We start from the raw sequence: 17,673 nt of genomic DNA, 5'->3' as shown, positions 1-17,673 counted from the left end.
ATACTTAAAATGAATTCCAAATAGAATATTGTGCAGCCATTATTTACATAGAAAAAGGTTATGCATATAGTTAAGTGAAAAAGCAGTTACAAAACAGTATACATAATATGTACTATTTTGCATAAGAACAATTTTGTATATATAAAGGGCAGGCATACTTCAGAGATAGTATTTGGGTTCAGTTCTAGACCACAATAAAGCAAATATCGAAATAAAGCAAGCCACATGAAATTTTTGGTTTCCTAGTGCATAAAAGGTTTTTTTGCACTATTCTGTAGCCTATTTAAAGTGTGCTGTTAAGTCTATATAGCATATTAAAAAATAATGTACACCTAATTAAAAAATGGTTTATTGCTAAAAAATGCTAACCATCATCTGAGCCTTCAGTGAGTTAATAATCTTTTTGCTGTTGGAGGGTCTTGCCTCGACGTTCGTGGCTTACTGACTGATCAGGGTGGTGGTTGCTGAAAGGGTTGGGATGGCTGTGGCACTTTCTTAAAATAAGACAGTGACGTTTGCATCAATTGACTCTTCCTTTCACTTGAACACTTGCCATTGTAGGATTATTAATTGGCCTGACTTCAATATTGTTGTCTCAGGGAATGGGTAGGCTTGAAAAGAGAAAGAGAGATAGGGAAGCGACCAGGAGATGGAGCTGTGAGAGCACACACACTTATTGGTTAAGCTTACCATCTTATATGGGTGTGGTTTATGGTGCCCTAAAACAATTATAATAGTAACATCGAAATTCGCTGGTCACAGATCACCATAAGAAATAGTAATGAAAAAGTTGAAATACTGACAAAGACACAAAGTAAGCAAATGCAATTGGAAAAATGCCACTGATAGACTTGCTCAGCACAGGATTCCCACAGACCTTCAATTGTAAAACACACATTATCTGTGAAATACAATAAAGTGAAGTGTAATAAAATGAGGTATGCCTATATAGGGAATATATTGAAATGTTAACAATTAGTATTCTTGGGTATGGCATTGATGGGTCTAGCAGTTTCCTGCTGCTGCATAACAAATTACCACAAACTTAATGGCTTAAAACAACACCCATATTTATTAGCTAACAGTTCTGTGGATCAGAAATCCAGCAAGGGATGGCTAGGTTTTCTGCCTAGGGTATCAGAGGCTAAAATCAAGGTGTCAGCCAAGCCAAGTTCTCATCTGGAAGCTCTGTTCCAAGGTCATTCTTGTTGGCAGAATTCTGTTCCTTTCAGTTGTACAACTGAGGTCCCATTTCCTTGCTGGCTGTCAGCCAGGGGCCACTTGGCTCCTAGAGACTGCCTGCATTTTTTGCCACATGGTCCCTTCTGTCTTCAAAGACAGCAGTGATACTTTAATTCCTTCATAGGCTTCAAATCTCTGACTTTCATATCTTGCAGACAGCTAGAGAAAACTGTTTTTAGAAGGTTTGGGCCCACCTTCCTATCTTAAGGTTGACTGACTTGGAATCATAATGACCTCCAAAATCCCATCAGGGCAATACTTCAATGAGTGTGTGAATCATTGGGAGAAAATATGTGTACACAGGAGTTAGGGAATCTTGGTGGGGTTGGGGGTAGAGGGTATCTTAGGATTCTGCCTATCTTGACGAGTGATCTTTATTTTTTTTAAGCTTAGTTGTATTTTCACTAAATTACACATTGAACATAATATTTTGGGGCTTGTGTTTGCATTTTTGTTTTTCTTTGTGTGTGTGTGTTTTTTTAGTTTCTAAGCTATATTTTGAATTCTTTTTACTAATAAATATTAGATGTTTATAAATCTGGTTAGCTTGGCTTTTTTTCTCATAGCCTGTCTACCATATCTTCTTTATTGATAGAAGCTATAAAACTCTAAACCAAGATAGATGGTGTCTGGGCTTATTCCCTCTAAACAATTGTGGAAACTCAAGAAAAGAATACTTCCCAGTATTCCTTACAATAATGCCACTGGTTCCAAGCTTTTAAAAAGAAGTCTAAGAACTAAAATGGAGTCACATGTAGTATAGTGGTTAAAATCAGAGGGTAGGGAGTCATCCTGATTATATATACATGTACTGCATGCATAACAAGCAAATTACTTATCCTCTGCACCTCATTTTTTTTCATCTGGAAAATGAAAGAAATAGTAGTATCTATCTTAGAAGATTGTTGGGAGGATTGAGTGAGTTAACATGGAGTAAGGGTTCAATAAATGTTATCTGCTGTCTTTGTTGTTATTGTTATTTAGGGATGGGATAAATTTTACCTGTCTGAAAGTCTGAAGTCTTCATCCTCACTCTTCTGTTAACCTGCTGTATGATCTTAGAAAAGTTATGGACATTTATTGGCATTCTTTGTCCATAAAAGTATAAATTTGGAATAGGTTATCACTATGGCTCCTAAAAATTTAGATGGTATAGTTGTGTTTCTTGGATAAGAATGACATTAAAACTGTTTCAGATAATAGAACTCAATAAGGTACCTGAATACAAAAATAATATATACACATTACTAACCTTATTATGTACAAACACCAGTTGAACGAGTCAATAATGACTCCTACAAAGAAGTCAGGTCTCTTCAGAAGAAAGACTTCATTCACTGCTGTAATACCAGCATCTAAAGCAGTTCACATATTTGTTGTAAAAGAATGTTCTCAAGGAATTCTCAAGCTAGTGGGGAAGGCAGACAAGTAAGCCATTACAGTGCACTGTGATCAGTCTCGTGATAGAAGCAAAGATGCTAAAGATTACAAGTATTTCTGCTGAATTTTAGATTTTTTGTGTGTGTTCTACTTTTGTCCTCCTCAGCTCTATTGGAACAAGGCAATAAACTACGTAATGCCATGGTGGTTTCTGCAATGAAATCAAGCCCAGATACTAGCATGTTGTTGGACGAAGTTCATCCTCCTGTGAAGGAAGACTTTCTTAGAGCATCAACACAGTAAGCTATAAAATAAACATGAACCCCAACAGTTTATTTCTTGATAGTTGTTAGTGTGTTTTTGTCAAATTATGGACTAAATAATTTTGTAAGTGTTCAGCAAACAATTCTTAAAGTGGTGGGAAAGAAGCCTAAACTAGAAGTTAAGATAATCAAAATCTAGACCTAGCACTGGCACTTACTAAAATATTTAAATGACTAAATTCTTTGCTTCCTCTAACCAGTATGCCTGTATTTGGAATTGGGATATTCTGTCCTCCCTCTCTTACAGAAATGAAATGAGATTCTAATGTAGGAAAAGGCTTTGTAAATTGTGAAATTTTATGTATACTTAAGATAGTTACATCTAAAGTGTGTTAAATTTTCCCTGCTGAACCATCTTTTAGCTCAATTAATCTAATTTAGATTGTTTTCCATGAGTCAGGCACTCAGAAAATATGTTTCCATACCTTAGAATCAAAGCCTTATCTAAGAATCAATTTAAAGACCACAATGAAGATCACCTCCTCCCTCTAACTGAGAATAAATTTTGGAAACAAGACACAAAAGCTGATACCAGAGCCATACAGCTACTATTGGGCAGGTAAGAGCTCTTAACTAGCTTTCTTTGCTTTAAATTTTTTGGCTATATCATTGTTACATTGTTCACAGATTTATCTTCATAAAGTAACACTTCCTTAGAAAAGCAAAGTCATTCTCTTACTTACTTGTTGCACACTAAATAAAAACCATCATTCATTACCCACTAAGTAAAAATTTAATCTTTAGCCTTTTATTCTTTTTTTTTTTTTTTTTTAGAAATTCTTTTTATTTTTTAATCTTCACCTGAGGATATTTTTCCATTGATTTTTAGGGAGAGTGGAAGGGAGAAGAAGAGACAGAGAGAAACATCAATGTGAGAGAGAAACATTGATTGGTTGCCTCCCACACGTGCTTCAAGCAGAGAGGGGCAATCGAGGTACATGTCCTTGACCAGAATCAAACCCAGGACCCTTCAGTCCACAGGCTGATGCTGTATCCACTGCACCAAACCAGATAGGGCTAGCCTTTTATTCTTAACTTCAATTATAGAATGGTCTCAAATCTACCTTTTCTTTTTTTTTCTTTTTTTAATATATTGTTATTGATTTCAGAGAGGAAGGGAGAGGGAGAGAGAGATAGAAACATCAATGATGAGAGAGTATCATTGATCAGCTGCCTCCTGCACGCCCCCTACTGGAGATCAAGCCTGCAACCCAGGCATGTGTCCTTGGCTGGAATCGAACCCAGGACCCTTCAGTACGTAGGTCAATGCTCTATACTGAGCCAAACCAGCTAAGGCCTTTTTTTTTTTTTACCTTTGCTTTTACAACAATGCTGCTTTCTTTGCAGCTTTTATTAAGGGATGGCTGGCCTACGGGACATCACTTGTGGTAAGGTGACCAGATTTTAACATTGGTAAAGCAGGCCACCATTGACCGGAGGGGGGGGGGGGGTCTTTTTTTTTTTTTAATATATTTTATTGATTTTTTACAGAGAGGAAGAGAGAGGGATAGAGAGTTAGAAACATCAATGAGAGAGAAACATCGATCAGCTGCCTCTTGCACACCCCCTACTGGGGATGTGCCCGCAACCAAGGTACATGCCCTTGACCGGAATTGAACCTGGGACCCTTGAGTCCGCAGGCTGACGCTCTATCCACTGATCCCAACTGGTTTCGGCAAGGCCTTTTTTAAAAAACATTTGTTATTAATTTTAGAGAGGAAGGGAGAGATAGAGATAGCAACATCAATGATAAGCGAATCATTGATCGGCTGCCTCCTGCATGCTCCCACTGGGGATCAAGGCCACAACCAGGGCATGTGCCCTTGACTGGAATTGAACCCGGGACCCTTCTATCTGCTGAGCCAAACAAGCTAGGGCCACCTTTTCATTATCTCCCAACTTTATCCCCAATACCAGTGTTAGGGTATAATGAAAAGAGCATGGATTTTACACAGGCACAAGTTGAAATTTGGAGTCTGTCTCTTATTACCTACTAGGGGCCCGGTGCACAAAATTCGGTCACAGGTAGGGTCCTTAGACCTGGCCAGCGACCAGGCCTATCTGTGGAGTGACTGGCAGGGTAATCAGGGGGCCCCCACTGGCACCTGCCTTGGCTGGCCTGCAGGCTGGGGGCAGCTCCTGCATTGAGCGTCTGACCCCTGGGGGTCAGTGTGCATCATAGCGACCAGTCGTTCTGCCATTTGGTCAATTTGCATATTAGGCTTTTATTATATAGGATGTGGTTTGCACAATTAGGCAGGAAAAAATAAGCAGGGTTCTAATTGGAAAGGAAGAAGTAAAATTATCTCTAGTCACAGGTGACAGGATCTGGTATGTGGAAAACCCTAAAGAATGCACTAAAAAATAGTTAGAACTAACTGAATTCAGGAAGATTGCAGTATATAAGATTAACATAAAAAAAAGTTGTATCTATACTAATAAAAGGGTAATATGCTAATTAGACCAGGAGACCTTCCAGACAAAGTCATGGTGGCGGGGCCGAGACAGAGGTGGTTAGGGGCAATCAGGCCGGCAGGGGAGGGCAGTTGGGGGTGATCAGGCTGGCGGGGGCAGTTGGGGGCGATCAGGTCGGCACGGGGGGCAGTTGGGGGCGAGCATGCCAGCAGTGGGGGCAATTGGGAGCAAGCAGGCTTGCAGGGGAGGCATTTGGGGGCAATCACACTGGCAGGCAGAGTGGTTAGGATCAATCAGGCAGGAAGGCAGGTGAGCGGTTAGGAGCCAGTGGTCCCAGATTGCGAGAGGGATGTCCCGGATTGGGGAGGATACAGGCCGGGCTGAGGGGGACACACACACACACACACACACACACACACACACACACACCGTGCACTAATTTCGTGCACTGGGCCACTAGTCCTATATAATAAAACCTGAATATGCAAATCGACCAAACAGTTGAGCGACCAGCTGCTATGACGCGCACTGACCACCAGGGGGCAGACGCTCAGCATCTGCCCCCCGAGAGTGAGGCGACTGGCGTCAGCAATAGGGGTGCAGGGCCTGCCAGCGGGCGACACCAAGCCGCCAGCCAAGGTGGGTGCCAGTGGAGGGAGCCCCCCCAATTGCCCCACCCATTGGTCGCCCCACAGATGACCCTGATCACCGGCCAGGCCTAGGGACCCTACTCTATATATTGGGAACTGTCTCTTAGATTTAAAAATTAAAACCTGGCAAGGCTACTCTAACACTGAAAAAACAGGATGATGCAGCAGTGACATGCGTGGACTCTGGCTTGCACATTTTGTGGTCAGCCTGATTCTGACACTTATAACTGTGTGACAAAGCCAATTACTTAACTTCTCTCTGCTTCATTTTTTCCACCCATAAGATGAGGGAAATGGTACACTGCCTCTGAAGGATCATGTTATGTGCTACTTTTCATAATCAGGGCAAAAAAATGTAGCTGCCCATACAACAGCAGGATGCCTTTCACTTGTATTGAAAACTATGGTCACTGGTGCATGCAGCATCCCAGATTGCAAGAGGGATGTTCAACTACCGGTTTAGGCCCAACATCCCCCGAGGGGTCCAGGATTGCGAGAGGACACAGGCCAGGCTGAGGGACCCCTCCTTTACTACCCCCTCCCGCTCCCATGCACGAATTTCATGCCCCAGGCCTCTAGTTTTTATATAATTGCAATAGATAATCCAAAAATGAAATTAAGAAATAATTTATTTACAGTAACTTTGATAAGAATAAAGTACTTAGGGATAAATTTAACAAAAATACAAAACATAAACTCTGAAAACTGCAAAACACTGTTGAAAAAAATGTTAACACTTTGCACTCGCTTGCTTTTTTCTCGAGCTGCTACCGATGCTAACTGTGTCAAGTCACACTCGACATCCGAGTGCAAAAGGTTAACCCTTTGCACTCGCTTGCTTTTTTCTCAATTCCTTTATTCTATTCGGGATTTAATTTTTTAAATACCCCAGATTTTACAAAGTGCGGCAGTAGAATAAACAACTGGAGTTTCTTTTTATACAAACTTATTTATTTGGATTTTTTTACATTTCAAATTATTGATACATTCAAAGAGTATAAAAAGAGCTGCTACCGATGCTAACCGTGTCGAGTTACACTCGACATCTGAGTGCAAAAGGTTAAAGATCTGAAACCTGGAGGGGGTGGGACCCCATGTTTATTATTCAATGCAATCCCTATAGAAATAACAGCTGACTTCTTTGTAGAAATTGACAAGCTGATTTATAAAATTCATATGAAATTGCAAGTGATTCAGAATAGCCAAAACAGTCTTGAAAAAGAAGATAGGAGGAGGATTCACACTTCACTATTTTTAAACTTCCTACAAAGCAGCAGTAATCAAGTCAGTTTGGTACTGGCATAAGAACAAACATATAAATCAGTGGACTAGTCTAAAAATAAACCTATGTGTCTACAGTCAACTGATATTCTACAAGAAGAACAACACCATTCATTGAATAGTCTTTTTAACAACTCATACAGGAATAGCTGGCTAGCCACACATTTTTTAAAAATGAAATTGGAACCTTACCTCAAATGTACAAAAATTAACTCAAAATGGATCAAATAGCTAAACAGAAGAGCTAAAACTATAAAACTCTTGGAAGAAAACATAGAGGTAAATCTTTATGACCTTCATTTGGGAAAGAATTCTTAGATATGATACCAAAAGCACAAACAACAACAACAACAAATAGATAAATTAGACTTAATAAAACTTTAAAATGTTTGCCCTGGTCAGTATGGCTCAGTTGGAGTGTCGTCGCTATACACCAAAGGATCTTGTGTTTGATTCCTGGTCAGGGCACATAATCAAGTTTAAGGTTCAATTCCCAGTTGGGGTGCATGCAGGAGGCAAACAATCGATGTTTCTCTCTCTTTTTTTAAGATATATTTTTATTGATTTCAGAGAGGAAGGGAAAGGGAGAGAGAGATAGAAACATCAATGATGAAAGAGAAAAACTGAAGCAGTTCCTCTGAAAGAGATTCAGAAAGGAAATGAGCAACTTCTACACATCAGACAAATGAGAAAATAACCCCACAACCGCACCACACAGTCAGGAGAGAATCCCTAACTCCTAGCTTCTCCTTGAACACAATTTGGACCTCATATCTAGTGCCCCAACTTTTAGAACTCCCACCACAAAGAGATGGGTTCCCAAAATGTCTAGCTCTGAAAATTAACAGGGATTATGTCCACAAGACTATAACAAACAAAGATTAGAAAAATGGTTTCTAGGGAGGGCAGGAGAAACAGGGAGAGATTGATAAAAGGGTACAAACTTTCAGTTATAAATTGAGCTAGAGGCCCGGTGCATGAAATTCATGCACGCGGTAAGGGGGTCCCCTCAGCCCAACCTGCACCCTCTCCAATCCGGGAGCCCTCAGGGAATGTCCTACTGACGGCTTAGGCCCACTCCCCATGGTTCTCTGCTCTCTGTGGGGCCTGTCTGCTCCACACCACGGCGATGGGCAAGCAGGCCCTGCTGGATGTTGCCTGTGGGCCGCGCGTACCTGCTCCTGGGTCGCTGCGGCGACAGCCAAGCAGGCCCTACTGGGTGCTGCCTGCGGGCCCGCTTGCCTGCTCGCAGGTCGCCGTGGCTACGGCCAAGCAGGCCCTGCTGTCTGCTGTCAAGCTGTGTGGCCGCCCTCGCCTCCCGGGGCCAGCGATGGTTCCGGGAGCCTGCGGACGTGGCTTGGTGCAGCCGCCCTCGCCTCCCGGGTTGGCGATGGTCCTGGGAGGCTGCGGGCTTGGCGCCTGTGTCCAGGACCCAGGCCGCTTGGTGCCGCCCCACCCCCGGCTGGTTGGTGCCTGTGTATGCAAATTAACCCACCATCTTTGTTGTGTTAATTTGCATACTCCTGATTGGCTGGTGGTCGTCACGTGTGTATGGTCAATTTGCATATTTCTCTTTTATTAGTGTAGATAAGGTCTAAGTTGACTAGTTGATAACATTGTATTGTATAATTGAGATTTGCTAAGAGAGTAGAACTTAAATGTTCTCACCCCTCCCCCAAAAAAGTAAATATGTGAGGTGAAGGGTATTTTAATTAATTCAATGGGGAGAATTCTTTCACAGTGTATACATATATCAAATCATCATATTGTACACTTTCAATATTTTATAATTTTATTTGTCAATTATATCTCAATTAAGCTGAAAACAAACAAAATAAAAGGCTTTTCCACCAGCTCCATGGAAGACAATGGAGAAATGTTTTCAGAATTCTGAATTTTCAACCTCAAATTCCATTCTCAGTCACTATTAATCAAGTGTAAGGGTAAAGTAAAAATGTTTTCATGCATCCAGGGTCTCAAGTTTACCTCTCCTCAGTAGATTTAAGTTCTCTGTCATATTTAGAGAATAAACACTCCTTTGGGGAGCTGGACAGGGCTTCACTGGGAATATTTCACTAGGGAAGGGGGTACATGGAGACACATTCCTCCTGTGTTTGAAATTGAGTGGAAATTTTCAGTTCTCTTCGAGAGTTCAATAATGAAATAGGAATAGGCACATAGAAAACTAAGTAGATGAATATTAAGGCAGTTATTAAAAGAAGGAAAACTACAAGTTGTTTATAAAAGTGTAAAAAATTATACTTGCCTCTGATATCATGAAAATTAACTGCAAAAAAAAGTAATATAACTAAATTGAGAAGATGGGTGAAAGGGAAATCTGTGTCCAACAGTAGTGGTATAAAAGAGTGGATTCTTCATTTTTCATAATAGGAAGTCCATAAATCATTTAGAAAGGGAAAAAATCAGAAAATGGCAGTACACATGTTATTTAACAATATGAAGATAAATACTAGAAGAAATATCTTAGTGAGTTGAAAGTAAGGAAGCAGGCTGCTACTATTTTTTATTATGTCTTGTAATTCTATTTTAGTTTTAAAACAGGTATATGTATTCTTTGATTTTAAAATGTTTAAGATGTAAAAGAGAGGAAAGTGCTGAGAGCGTGCTTGTCTATAGCAAAGAACACAGGCAACTTCCAGCCCCATTGCACCCCTCTTTTTTTTGTTGTTGTTGTTGTTGTTGTTAATCCTCACCCGAGGATATTTTTCCTTTTTTTTTTTTTTTTAAGAGAGAGTGGAAGTGAGAGGGAGAGACACAGAGAGAGAAAAACATCAATGTGAGAGAAACACATCAATTGGCTGCTTCACGTATGTGCCCCAACCGGGGCTGGGGATCGAGCCTGTAATCCTACAGTCAGTGGGCCAGAGCTCTATCCACTGAGCCAAACTGGCCAGGGCGCATCCCTCTTTTTTTCCCATTCTCATTTCTCCTGCCCTCTCAGCTGCACAAGATCCCCAAGCCTCTGTCCTGTGCAAAATAGCTCTGACCTCTCCCAGTTTCTGGTATAAGTAGGTCCAAAATATTGCATGGAGGGAAATGGCATGCCCTTTCAATGTGTCATAGACAGTAGAATAAATTCAAAGAAATGTTAATTTGAAAAAAGAAAAAGTAAAAGGTGGAGGATTATATACTGAACAGTAGAGATCCTGTTAACTCTAAGGGAATGCAAGCGGGGAGGGAAACAGCAATTAAATGAGTATGTGGGGATGAGGGCGGGCGGGGGGGCGGGGAGGGCGGGAAGGGACCATAATTGGCAAGCGAGCGTTGTATAGAATATCAAGAAGTAGAGCTTCACAAAGGAGCAGTGCACAGAAGCTGCAGAGAAGCCATGTCAATTGGGAAGTTGTTAGTTGGGTTTTGGTAGTTGGGAAGTTGTTCTGACCTTTGAGAGAGAGATTACTATAGAGCAGTGGTTCCCAACTGGGGACACTTCTCCACTGTTCCCCATGGGACATTTGGTATTATCTGGAGACATTTGGGGTTGTCAAAACGGGTAGTGCTACTGGCATCTGGTAAGTAGAGTCCAGGGATCCAAGATTCACAGATAGCTCCCAATGACAAAAGAATTATCTGAACCAACATGTCAATAGTGCTAAGATTGAGAAATTCTGCTATAGATTAAGGAACGGTGAGGAAAAGAACCTGTTAGTTGCAAGAAATAAAAGAACATGATCTAATTTGAAGGTATTTATTGTATCCTATATTCTTGAGAAATCAAAGGAGGGGAATAAAGTATAGCAGCTAATTTGAAAGGGAAGCAAAATTGAAAAAATAATTGAAATGCTTAGAGTCTGGCACATATTAAGTATTTAATAAATATTGCTTTCATTATGAAGAACATGTTTATTAAGAATTCAGTAGGTTCGTTAACAGATTTTCATTGGTTACTACAGGAGAAACAAATAAATGAAATATACATATGTTTATATTCTTATCTTACTAGTTTACAAATCCTATAAGTAGGGTATTTATTTTACTCCTACATTCTACAAAAAACTAATCTTGCCATAATTAACCCTAAATACACATTTTTGCTTAGTAAAGAAATCATATTTATGAATTAGCCATTCTTCACAAAAACAACATATAACATTTAACTCATTAAATTATAATTAATTATTTCCCTTTTTTTTTACCCCTCCCTGCTAGACCATAAGCAACACAAGAGTAGAGCAAGTTAGCTTAGCCATCTCTGTATCATTTAGTTTCTAACACCATGCCTGGCACATAATAGGTGCCCAGTAAAGTGTTTGTTAAATAAATGAATGAAATCACAATCAGTGTCAGTAGTGTATTTTTTGAATACCAGCTGTTGGCATCCCAGAGGAGGGGGAATATAATATGAAAATATTTATCAGATAGTCTTCTGTTTAATGTGAGTCTTCTGTTTAACATATCTTTATATTTAGAACTTCAGAAAATTTTTGGAAAAAAAAATAGCTCAGCTATAATTTCCTTTAAAGTTCTGCCTTGTTTTGTTTTTTTAATCTCTGCAGTGCTGAATTTTCCCAAGGTCATTACTGGGACGGACTAGGCTCTCCTCCAGATTCTCCAGCTCCTGGGAGTGATGTGTATTGCAGCAGTGAGCCGAGTGACCCTCAGTATGACCAGAGTCTCCTGGAGAACTTATTTTACACAGTACCTGTAAGTCATTGAATCTGAAGCTTTAGGAGTTAGTTAACAATTAGAGTATTAATAGTATTAGTAGGGGCCCGCATCTTGCTACTTGCCAGATAGAAAGCTATCCATTTTATATACCATATTTAATTGTAGTGACAACCTGAAAAGGAAAATATTGTCCTCATTCTGCAGGTGCGGAAACAGGCCTAGTAAGATTAAGTATGTTGTCTAAGTACACATAGTTTTAGAGGCAGGATTTAAATTCTAGTTTACCTGAGTCCAAATATCCTACATAATAAAAAGGTAATATGCAAATTGTATCACTCCGCTACGCCCACGATTGGGCCGGCTGGAGGCGCGGGGGGTGGGACTCAGGGTGGCCGATTGGCTGGCGGTAGGAACGGGAGGCGGGGACTCACGAGTCCCCGACCCCTGCGCCTCCGCCGGCCTAAATGGCTGCGGAAGGACCCCCATCCAGCAGCAGTTTTCCTCTGGCCACCCACCGATCAGAGCGCCTCCCGATCGGAGTTCCTCTCGGGGTGGCCGATCGTGCTGGCTGGAGGCACTCTGATCGGCGGGTGGCCAGAGGAAAACTGCTGCTGGCGGAAAACTGGTGCCGGCAGCCAGGTGAAGGAAAAGTCTATTGCACGAAACTTCGTGCAACGAGCTTCTAGTATTATATAGCTTCCTTAGAGCTCTTCTAAGGAAGAGCTAATGCAGGTGTACCTTCAGAACCACTCTTGACTGGTATCTTTTCAAAATATTCCAGACACACCTCTACTTACTGGTGACAAATACCTCTACTGTTCTAGCATTTTCAAAGTTCTTATATCAAGCCATATGTTCTGTTTATTGGCTTTTAGTATTTCCTAGGGTCTACACTTATTAAGTTCAATCCATGTTCCACAAGTAATCATTTATATTTGTGAACATTGCTGTCAAATTCCCAATTTTCCTTTTCTCCGGGTAAGAAAAGATAACTGAAATATAAGGTAGTTTATACCAGCTCACTGATAAGACAATGAATGCTATCTGATAAGACAATGAATGCTATCAGGGTTCTTATCAAACTGGGAGAACTTTTATATGAGATTGTCAGGAGAGAGCATTATGAGGAGTTAGGGGTTTTTAATGGGACTTGAAAGATGGTGTTTAGAGAGAAAAAGGATATGAAATGGGAATACAAAGAATGACCTATCTAGAGAAGCAGTTTGTGCTCTGCAAGGTATCTAAATTGACTAGATGAAAATTTCTGTGGAAAAGTTGTCCATAAGGCAGGCTAGCATATTGCAACCAGTCTGTGAAGCCTGTGAATGTCAGATGATGAGGAAATGACATGGTCATGATAGTGTTTTAGGAATGTTAATCTGGCAATGATGTAGGGGGCCAATAGGGGAGAATGACCAGAAGCAGATAGGAAGCCATTGGGCTACTAGAGGTGTGAGAGAGGCGGGGAGCCTGAATAACAGTGGCAGCATTTGGAAAGGAGAAGGTGGATTTAAAAGACATTATGAGCCTGGCCAGCGTAGCTCAGTAGTTAAGCATCAACATATGAACCTGGGCATCACAGTTCGGTTCCTGGTCACGGCATATGCCCGAGTTGTGGGCTTGATCCTCAGTGTGGGGCGTGCAGGAGGCAGCTGGTGAATGATTCTCTCTCATCATCATTGATGTCTCTATCTCTCCCTTCCTCTCTGAATTCAATAAAAATATATGTATTAATAAATAAATAAATAACATTATGAATTGTTAGGATTTCATGACTTCCTGCCTTCAAAATTAGCACTGCCCAGCTGGAATGGCTCAGTGGTGAGCATCGACCTATGAACCCAGAGATCACAGTTCGATTCCTAGTCAGGGCACATGCCAGTGTTGCAGGCTCGATCCCCAGTGTGGGCTTGCAGCCAATCAATGATTCTCTCATCATTGATGTTTCTGTCTCTCTCTCCCTCTTCCTTCCTCTCTGAAATCAATAAAAATATTTTTTTTAAAGTGAAAATCATCACTGATACTCTGTTACCTATAGGCTAAAAAGGAAAAGGAATTATATTTATTTCATATTTTTTCTGTGCCAAGGAATTTACTTTACCTGTTATTTATTCAGTACTGTACCCAAATGTTTTAAATTTGTTATTTCATTTCATTCTTTTTCTAGTCCCATGAGAGAGTGTTATCTTTTTTACATATCATGAAATAAAATCTCAGAGACATTAATTACTAGTAATAAGTGACAGAACTAGAATTCTTACTCTGGTCTGTCTGACAAAAAGCCTGTGTTTTTCCTGCTTAGACCACACCATCTCATCAGCTTTGAGCATGGCATTAGAATATGATCTTGTCTTACCTCCCTCACCTCATCTCCCATTTTGCTCTATACCCATTGGATACTCCTGTCATACTGATTATCGTACTTCTCCTCAGACATTTAGCTCCTTTCCTATCTCATATTTTACTCATACTGCCCCTTCTACTTTGAATGTTGAAATGCCCTTGTACATCTGGTAAACTTGTCTTCATTCTTTATTAATTCATCACCTCTCTGAAGAAAATATCCCAGACATAGCCAAGCAGAATTTTTTGCCTAAATGTCTGCAATATCCTGTACATACCTCTGTTATGTATAGGATACAATTCCTTATGAAAGCAACTATGTCTTTATTATCTTTTTATTACCACTAGAATAAAGGTCTGATAGATATTGAATACTCAGTGGATATTTAAAAATTTATGAATGGCACTATGTAATCCCCAATGCTATCAATGATGAGAGAACAAAATAATTTTAGAAAATGTTTGTTGACAGAAAAAAAGGAATGAGAATTTAAGAAAATGGGGAGACCAAGGAGTTAGAATGCTCATGTCCTTCCTTGAGGTCATTGTTTGATGTTCTTAATATTGACTAACATCCACAGCTTAGAAATTGAGCATTATTGCCTTGTTTTTGGTTCCTTAAAATTCTTAGCTTTTGAACAACCTAGATTATGTTTATTATCATTTCCTTCAGGCTATGGACTCAACTAGATTTTTATTGCATTGTCAATAAGCATTTTTAAAAGCTTACTAAGAGCAGAAAGCTTTGTAGGGTTGAGTACGCGGGAGACCATGGCATCCTCCTCGGCCCCGTTTGCTATTGTACCGGAACTACAGCAACCCCCAGCCCAGGTTTCTGTTTTACCTCCAAAACCAAGAAGCATTTTGTGCAGCAGAAGGTGAAGATGCTCTGGACATGTTCATGTTCCTCTGGAGCATAACCCACTCTATCAATGAGTTCAGCAAGGTGCCTTCCCCTGTGATTCTGCTGTCAGATAATTTTAAGGCCAGATCCAAGATCAAGGTCAACAATTACCTATTCCACAGGGAAAATACACCCAATTTCAAGTTCAAGGAGTATTGTCCCAAGGTCTTCAGGAAGCTCCATGATCAATTTGGCATTGATGACCAAGATTACATGGTGTTTCTTACCCGAAGTCCCCCAAGTGAAAATGAAGGCAGTGACGGTCACTTCCTTATCGCCTATGATCAGATTCTGGTTATCAAAGAAGTATCCAGTAGGGACTTTGCTGACATCCATAGCAACCTCTCCAACTACTACCAGTACATTGTAAAGTGCCATGGCAAAACGCTACTGCCCAGTTCCTGGGGATGTACTGAGTTAGTGTGAATAATAAAGACAATTACATGCTTGTGATGTGCAACATGTTTAGCCACCATCTTCCTATGCACAGAAAGTGTGACCTCCAGGGCTCCCTAGTGCTCCTGGAGATGCCAAGAAGAAAGCAGTTCATGTAGCATGGGCTGGGGCTGAGATCTCTATTGTCCATACTGAGCAGTATGCTAATCGATTCCTGGATTTTATTACCAACATCTTTGCCTAAGAGACTCTGTGGTGGGGTTCTGAGAGGCTTGGGGAAATTGTGGATATTCTGGTCATTACTTCTTATCTTCCTCTTGCAAAATTCAGGCTACAGGCTCCTTCCAGCCAAATAACTACATCTTGTTGAGTAAGCGCTTTCTGAACCTCAGAAATACATCATCTTTTCTCCCCTTTGTCCAGTTTTCTTCTCTCCCTCCCCTCCAACAAATCTGCTTGCTTCATTAGAATATTAATGTTGATTCTCTCCCAAGTGCCTTGCTTTTGTAAAAATGTTCTGTTATTTCTATAACATAGGGGGAGTTGGGGGAGGGGGTTGTTTGCTGTCTTCAGGACCTGACTAGTAGATGAACCTGGCTCAAATAACTATGGATGCACTTTGCTCTGTGGGATGAACTAAGAGTTTTGCTGATAACCTTACAGAACTCATTGTGGCATGTTTCCTTCTGACTAGGCCCTGGGGTGGAATACTTTTATGATACTACAGATTTGTGACAGGCATGCACACATGATGGGATAAGGCCAATCCTACACATAGAGGTGGGGTGGAGAGTGGTCAGCAGGAAGGCACCTCATGGAGGTGGGAACTAAGAGGACTCTTATGATTATGCAGGGGACTAGAAAAAAATCTCTCAAGGATTGGGTACTCTCTCCAACCTCTTCCCTCACTCCATTTCCACTCCAACTCTGAACTTCTGGGCACAGGAACTCAGAGATGGATGGCCAAAGTGCTCAAACCTGGGTGAAGGTGTTTGACTATTGCTGCTCTTCCCCAGGACCACACACCCCTTCTGGTGCTGGAACCCTTCAGTGGTGTTGTGGCCTGTTCTGGAGACTGGGATGATAGGCCAAGGGTAGTAAAGTTTATTCCCCATGTTAAATTTTATATCTTCATGTCTAACCATCTCTGAGGTTTTATTCCTAGTAAAAGGGACTATCTCTACCTGGGTCAACCCTGGTCATTTCAAAAAGATGGAGGTCTCAAGTATGGGCACATCCTCTACCCCCTGGAGGTGTGTGCCTACCATACTTCCTTCCCCTACCCTTTTCACACCCTTTTTCCAGTTAGGTTTGTTATTCTGTTCTCTTCTTTCTAATTTTACTAGTGGTCTGGTGCATGAAATTCGTGCCCTGGGGTGGGTGAGGGAGGGTGTTCCTCAGCCCAGCCTGCACCCTCTCCAATCAGGAACCCCTCGGGGGATGTCTGACTGCCGGCAGTTGGACATCCCTCTCACAATCCGGGACTGCTGGCTCCCAACCGCTCGCCTGCCTGCCAGCCTGATCACCCCCTAACCACTCCCCTGCTAACCTGATCAACGACTAACTACTCCCCTGCCAGCCCGATTGCCCCCAACTGCCCTCCCATGCCGGCCCAATCGCCCCCAACTGCCCTGTGCTGCTGGCCCAGTAACCCCCAACTGCCCTCCCCTACAGGCCTGGTCACCCCCAACTGTCCTCCCCTGCCGGCCCAGTCGCCCCTAACTGCCCTCCCCTGCCAGCCCAGTCACCCCTAACTGCCCTCCCCTGCTGGCCTGGTTGACCCCAACTGCCCTCCCCTGAAGGCCTGGTCATCCCCAACTGCCCTCCCCTGCTGGCCTGATCACCCACAACTACCCTCCCCTGCTGGCCATCTTGTGGTGGCCATCTTTGACCACATGGGGACGGCCATCTTGTGCGAAGGCATGAGGGTCAATTTGCATATTACCTCTTTATTATATGGGATGGCATTTACCAGTGACTTTGCCTCAAATTATGGTAGAAATACAGGCTTTGGAACCCAGGGAGATCAAACCTGCCTATACTACTTAACGCTGTGAATCATAAACAAGCTAACTTCTCTCAGCTTTCATTTTTCTCACTTATAAAATTT

At 41.5% G+C, this 17,673-nt stretch overlaps 1 protein-coding gene across 1 annotated transcript in view; it reads left to right on the top strand.

The window, feature by feature from the left end:
• C2CD3 (C2 domain containing 3 centriole elongation regulator) overlaps positions 1-17,673 on the top strand; it is a 122,499-nt gene that overhangs the window by 22,972 nt on the left and 81,854 nt on the right. The window contains exons 6-8 of the mRNA XM_079788716.1: positions 2,789-2,921; positions 3,376-3,504; positions 11,809-11,956. Of these exons, the coding sequence (XP_079644842.1) occupies positions 2,789-2,921; positions 3,376-3,504; positions 11,809-11,956 (410 nt within the window). The remainder of the gene's footprint in view (positions 1-2,788; positions 2,922-3,375; positions 3,505-11,808; positions 11,957-17,673) is intronic.

Source organism: Cnephaeus nilssonii, assembly GCF_951640355.1.
Source record: "Cnephaeus nilssonii genome assembly, chromosome: 13".
NCBI classification, from domain to species: domain Eukaryota; kingdom Metazoa; phylum Chordata; class Mammalia; order Chiroptera; family Vespertilionidae; genus Cnephaeus; species Cnephaeus nilssonii.
This window is presented reverse-complemented; position numbering and strand designations above follow the sequence as displayed.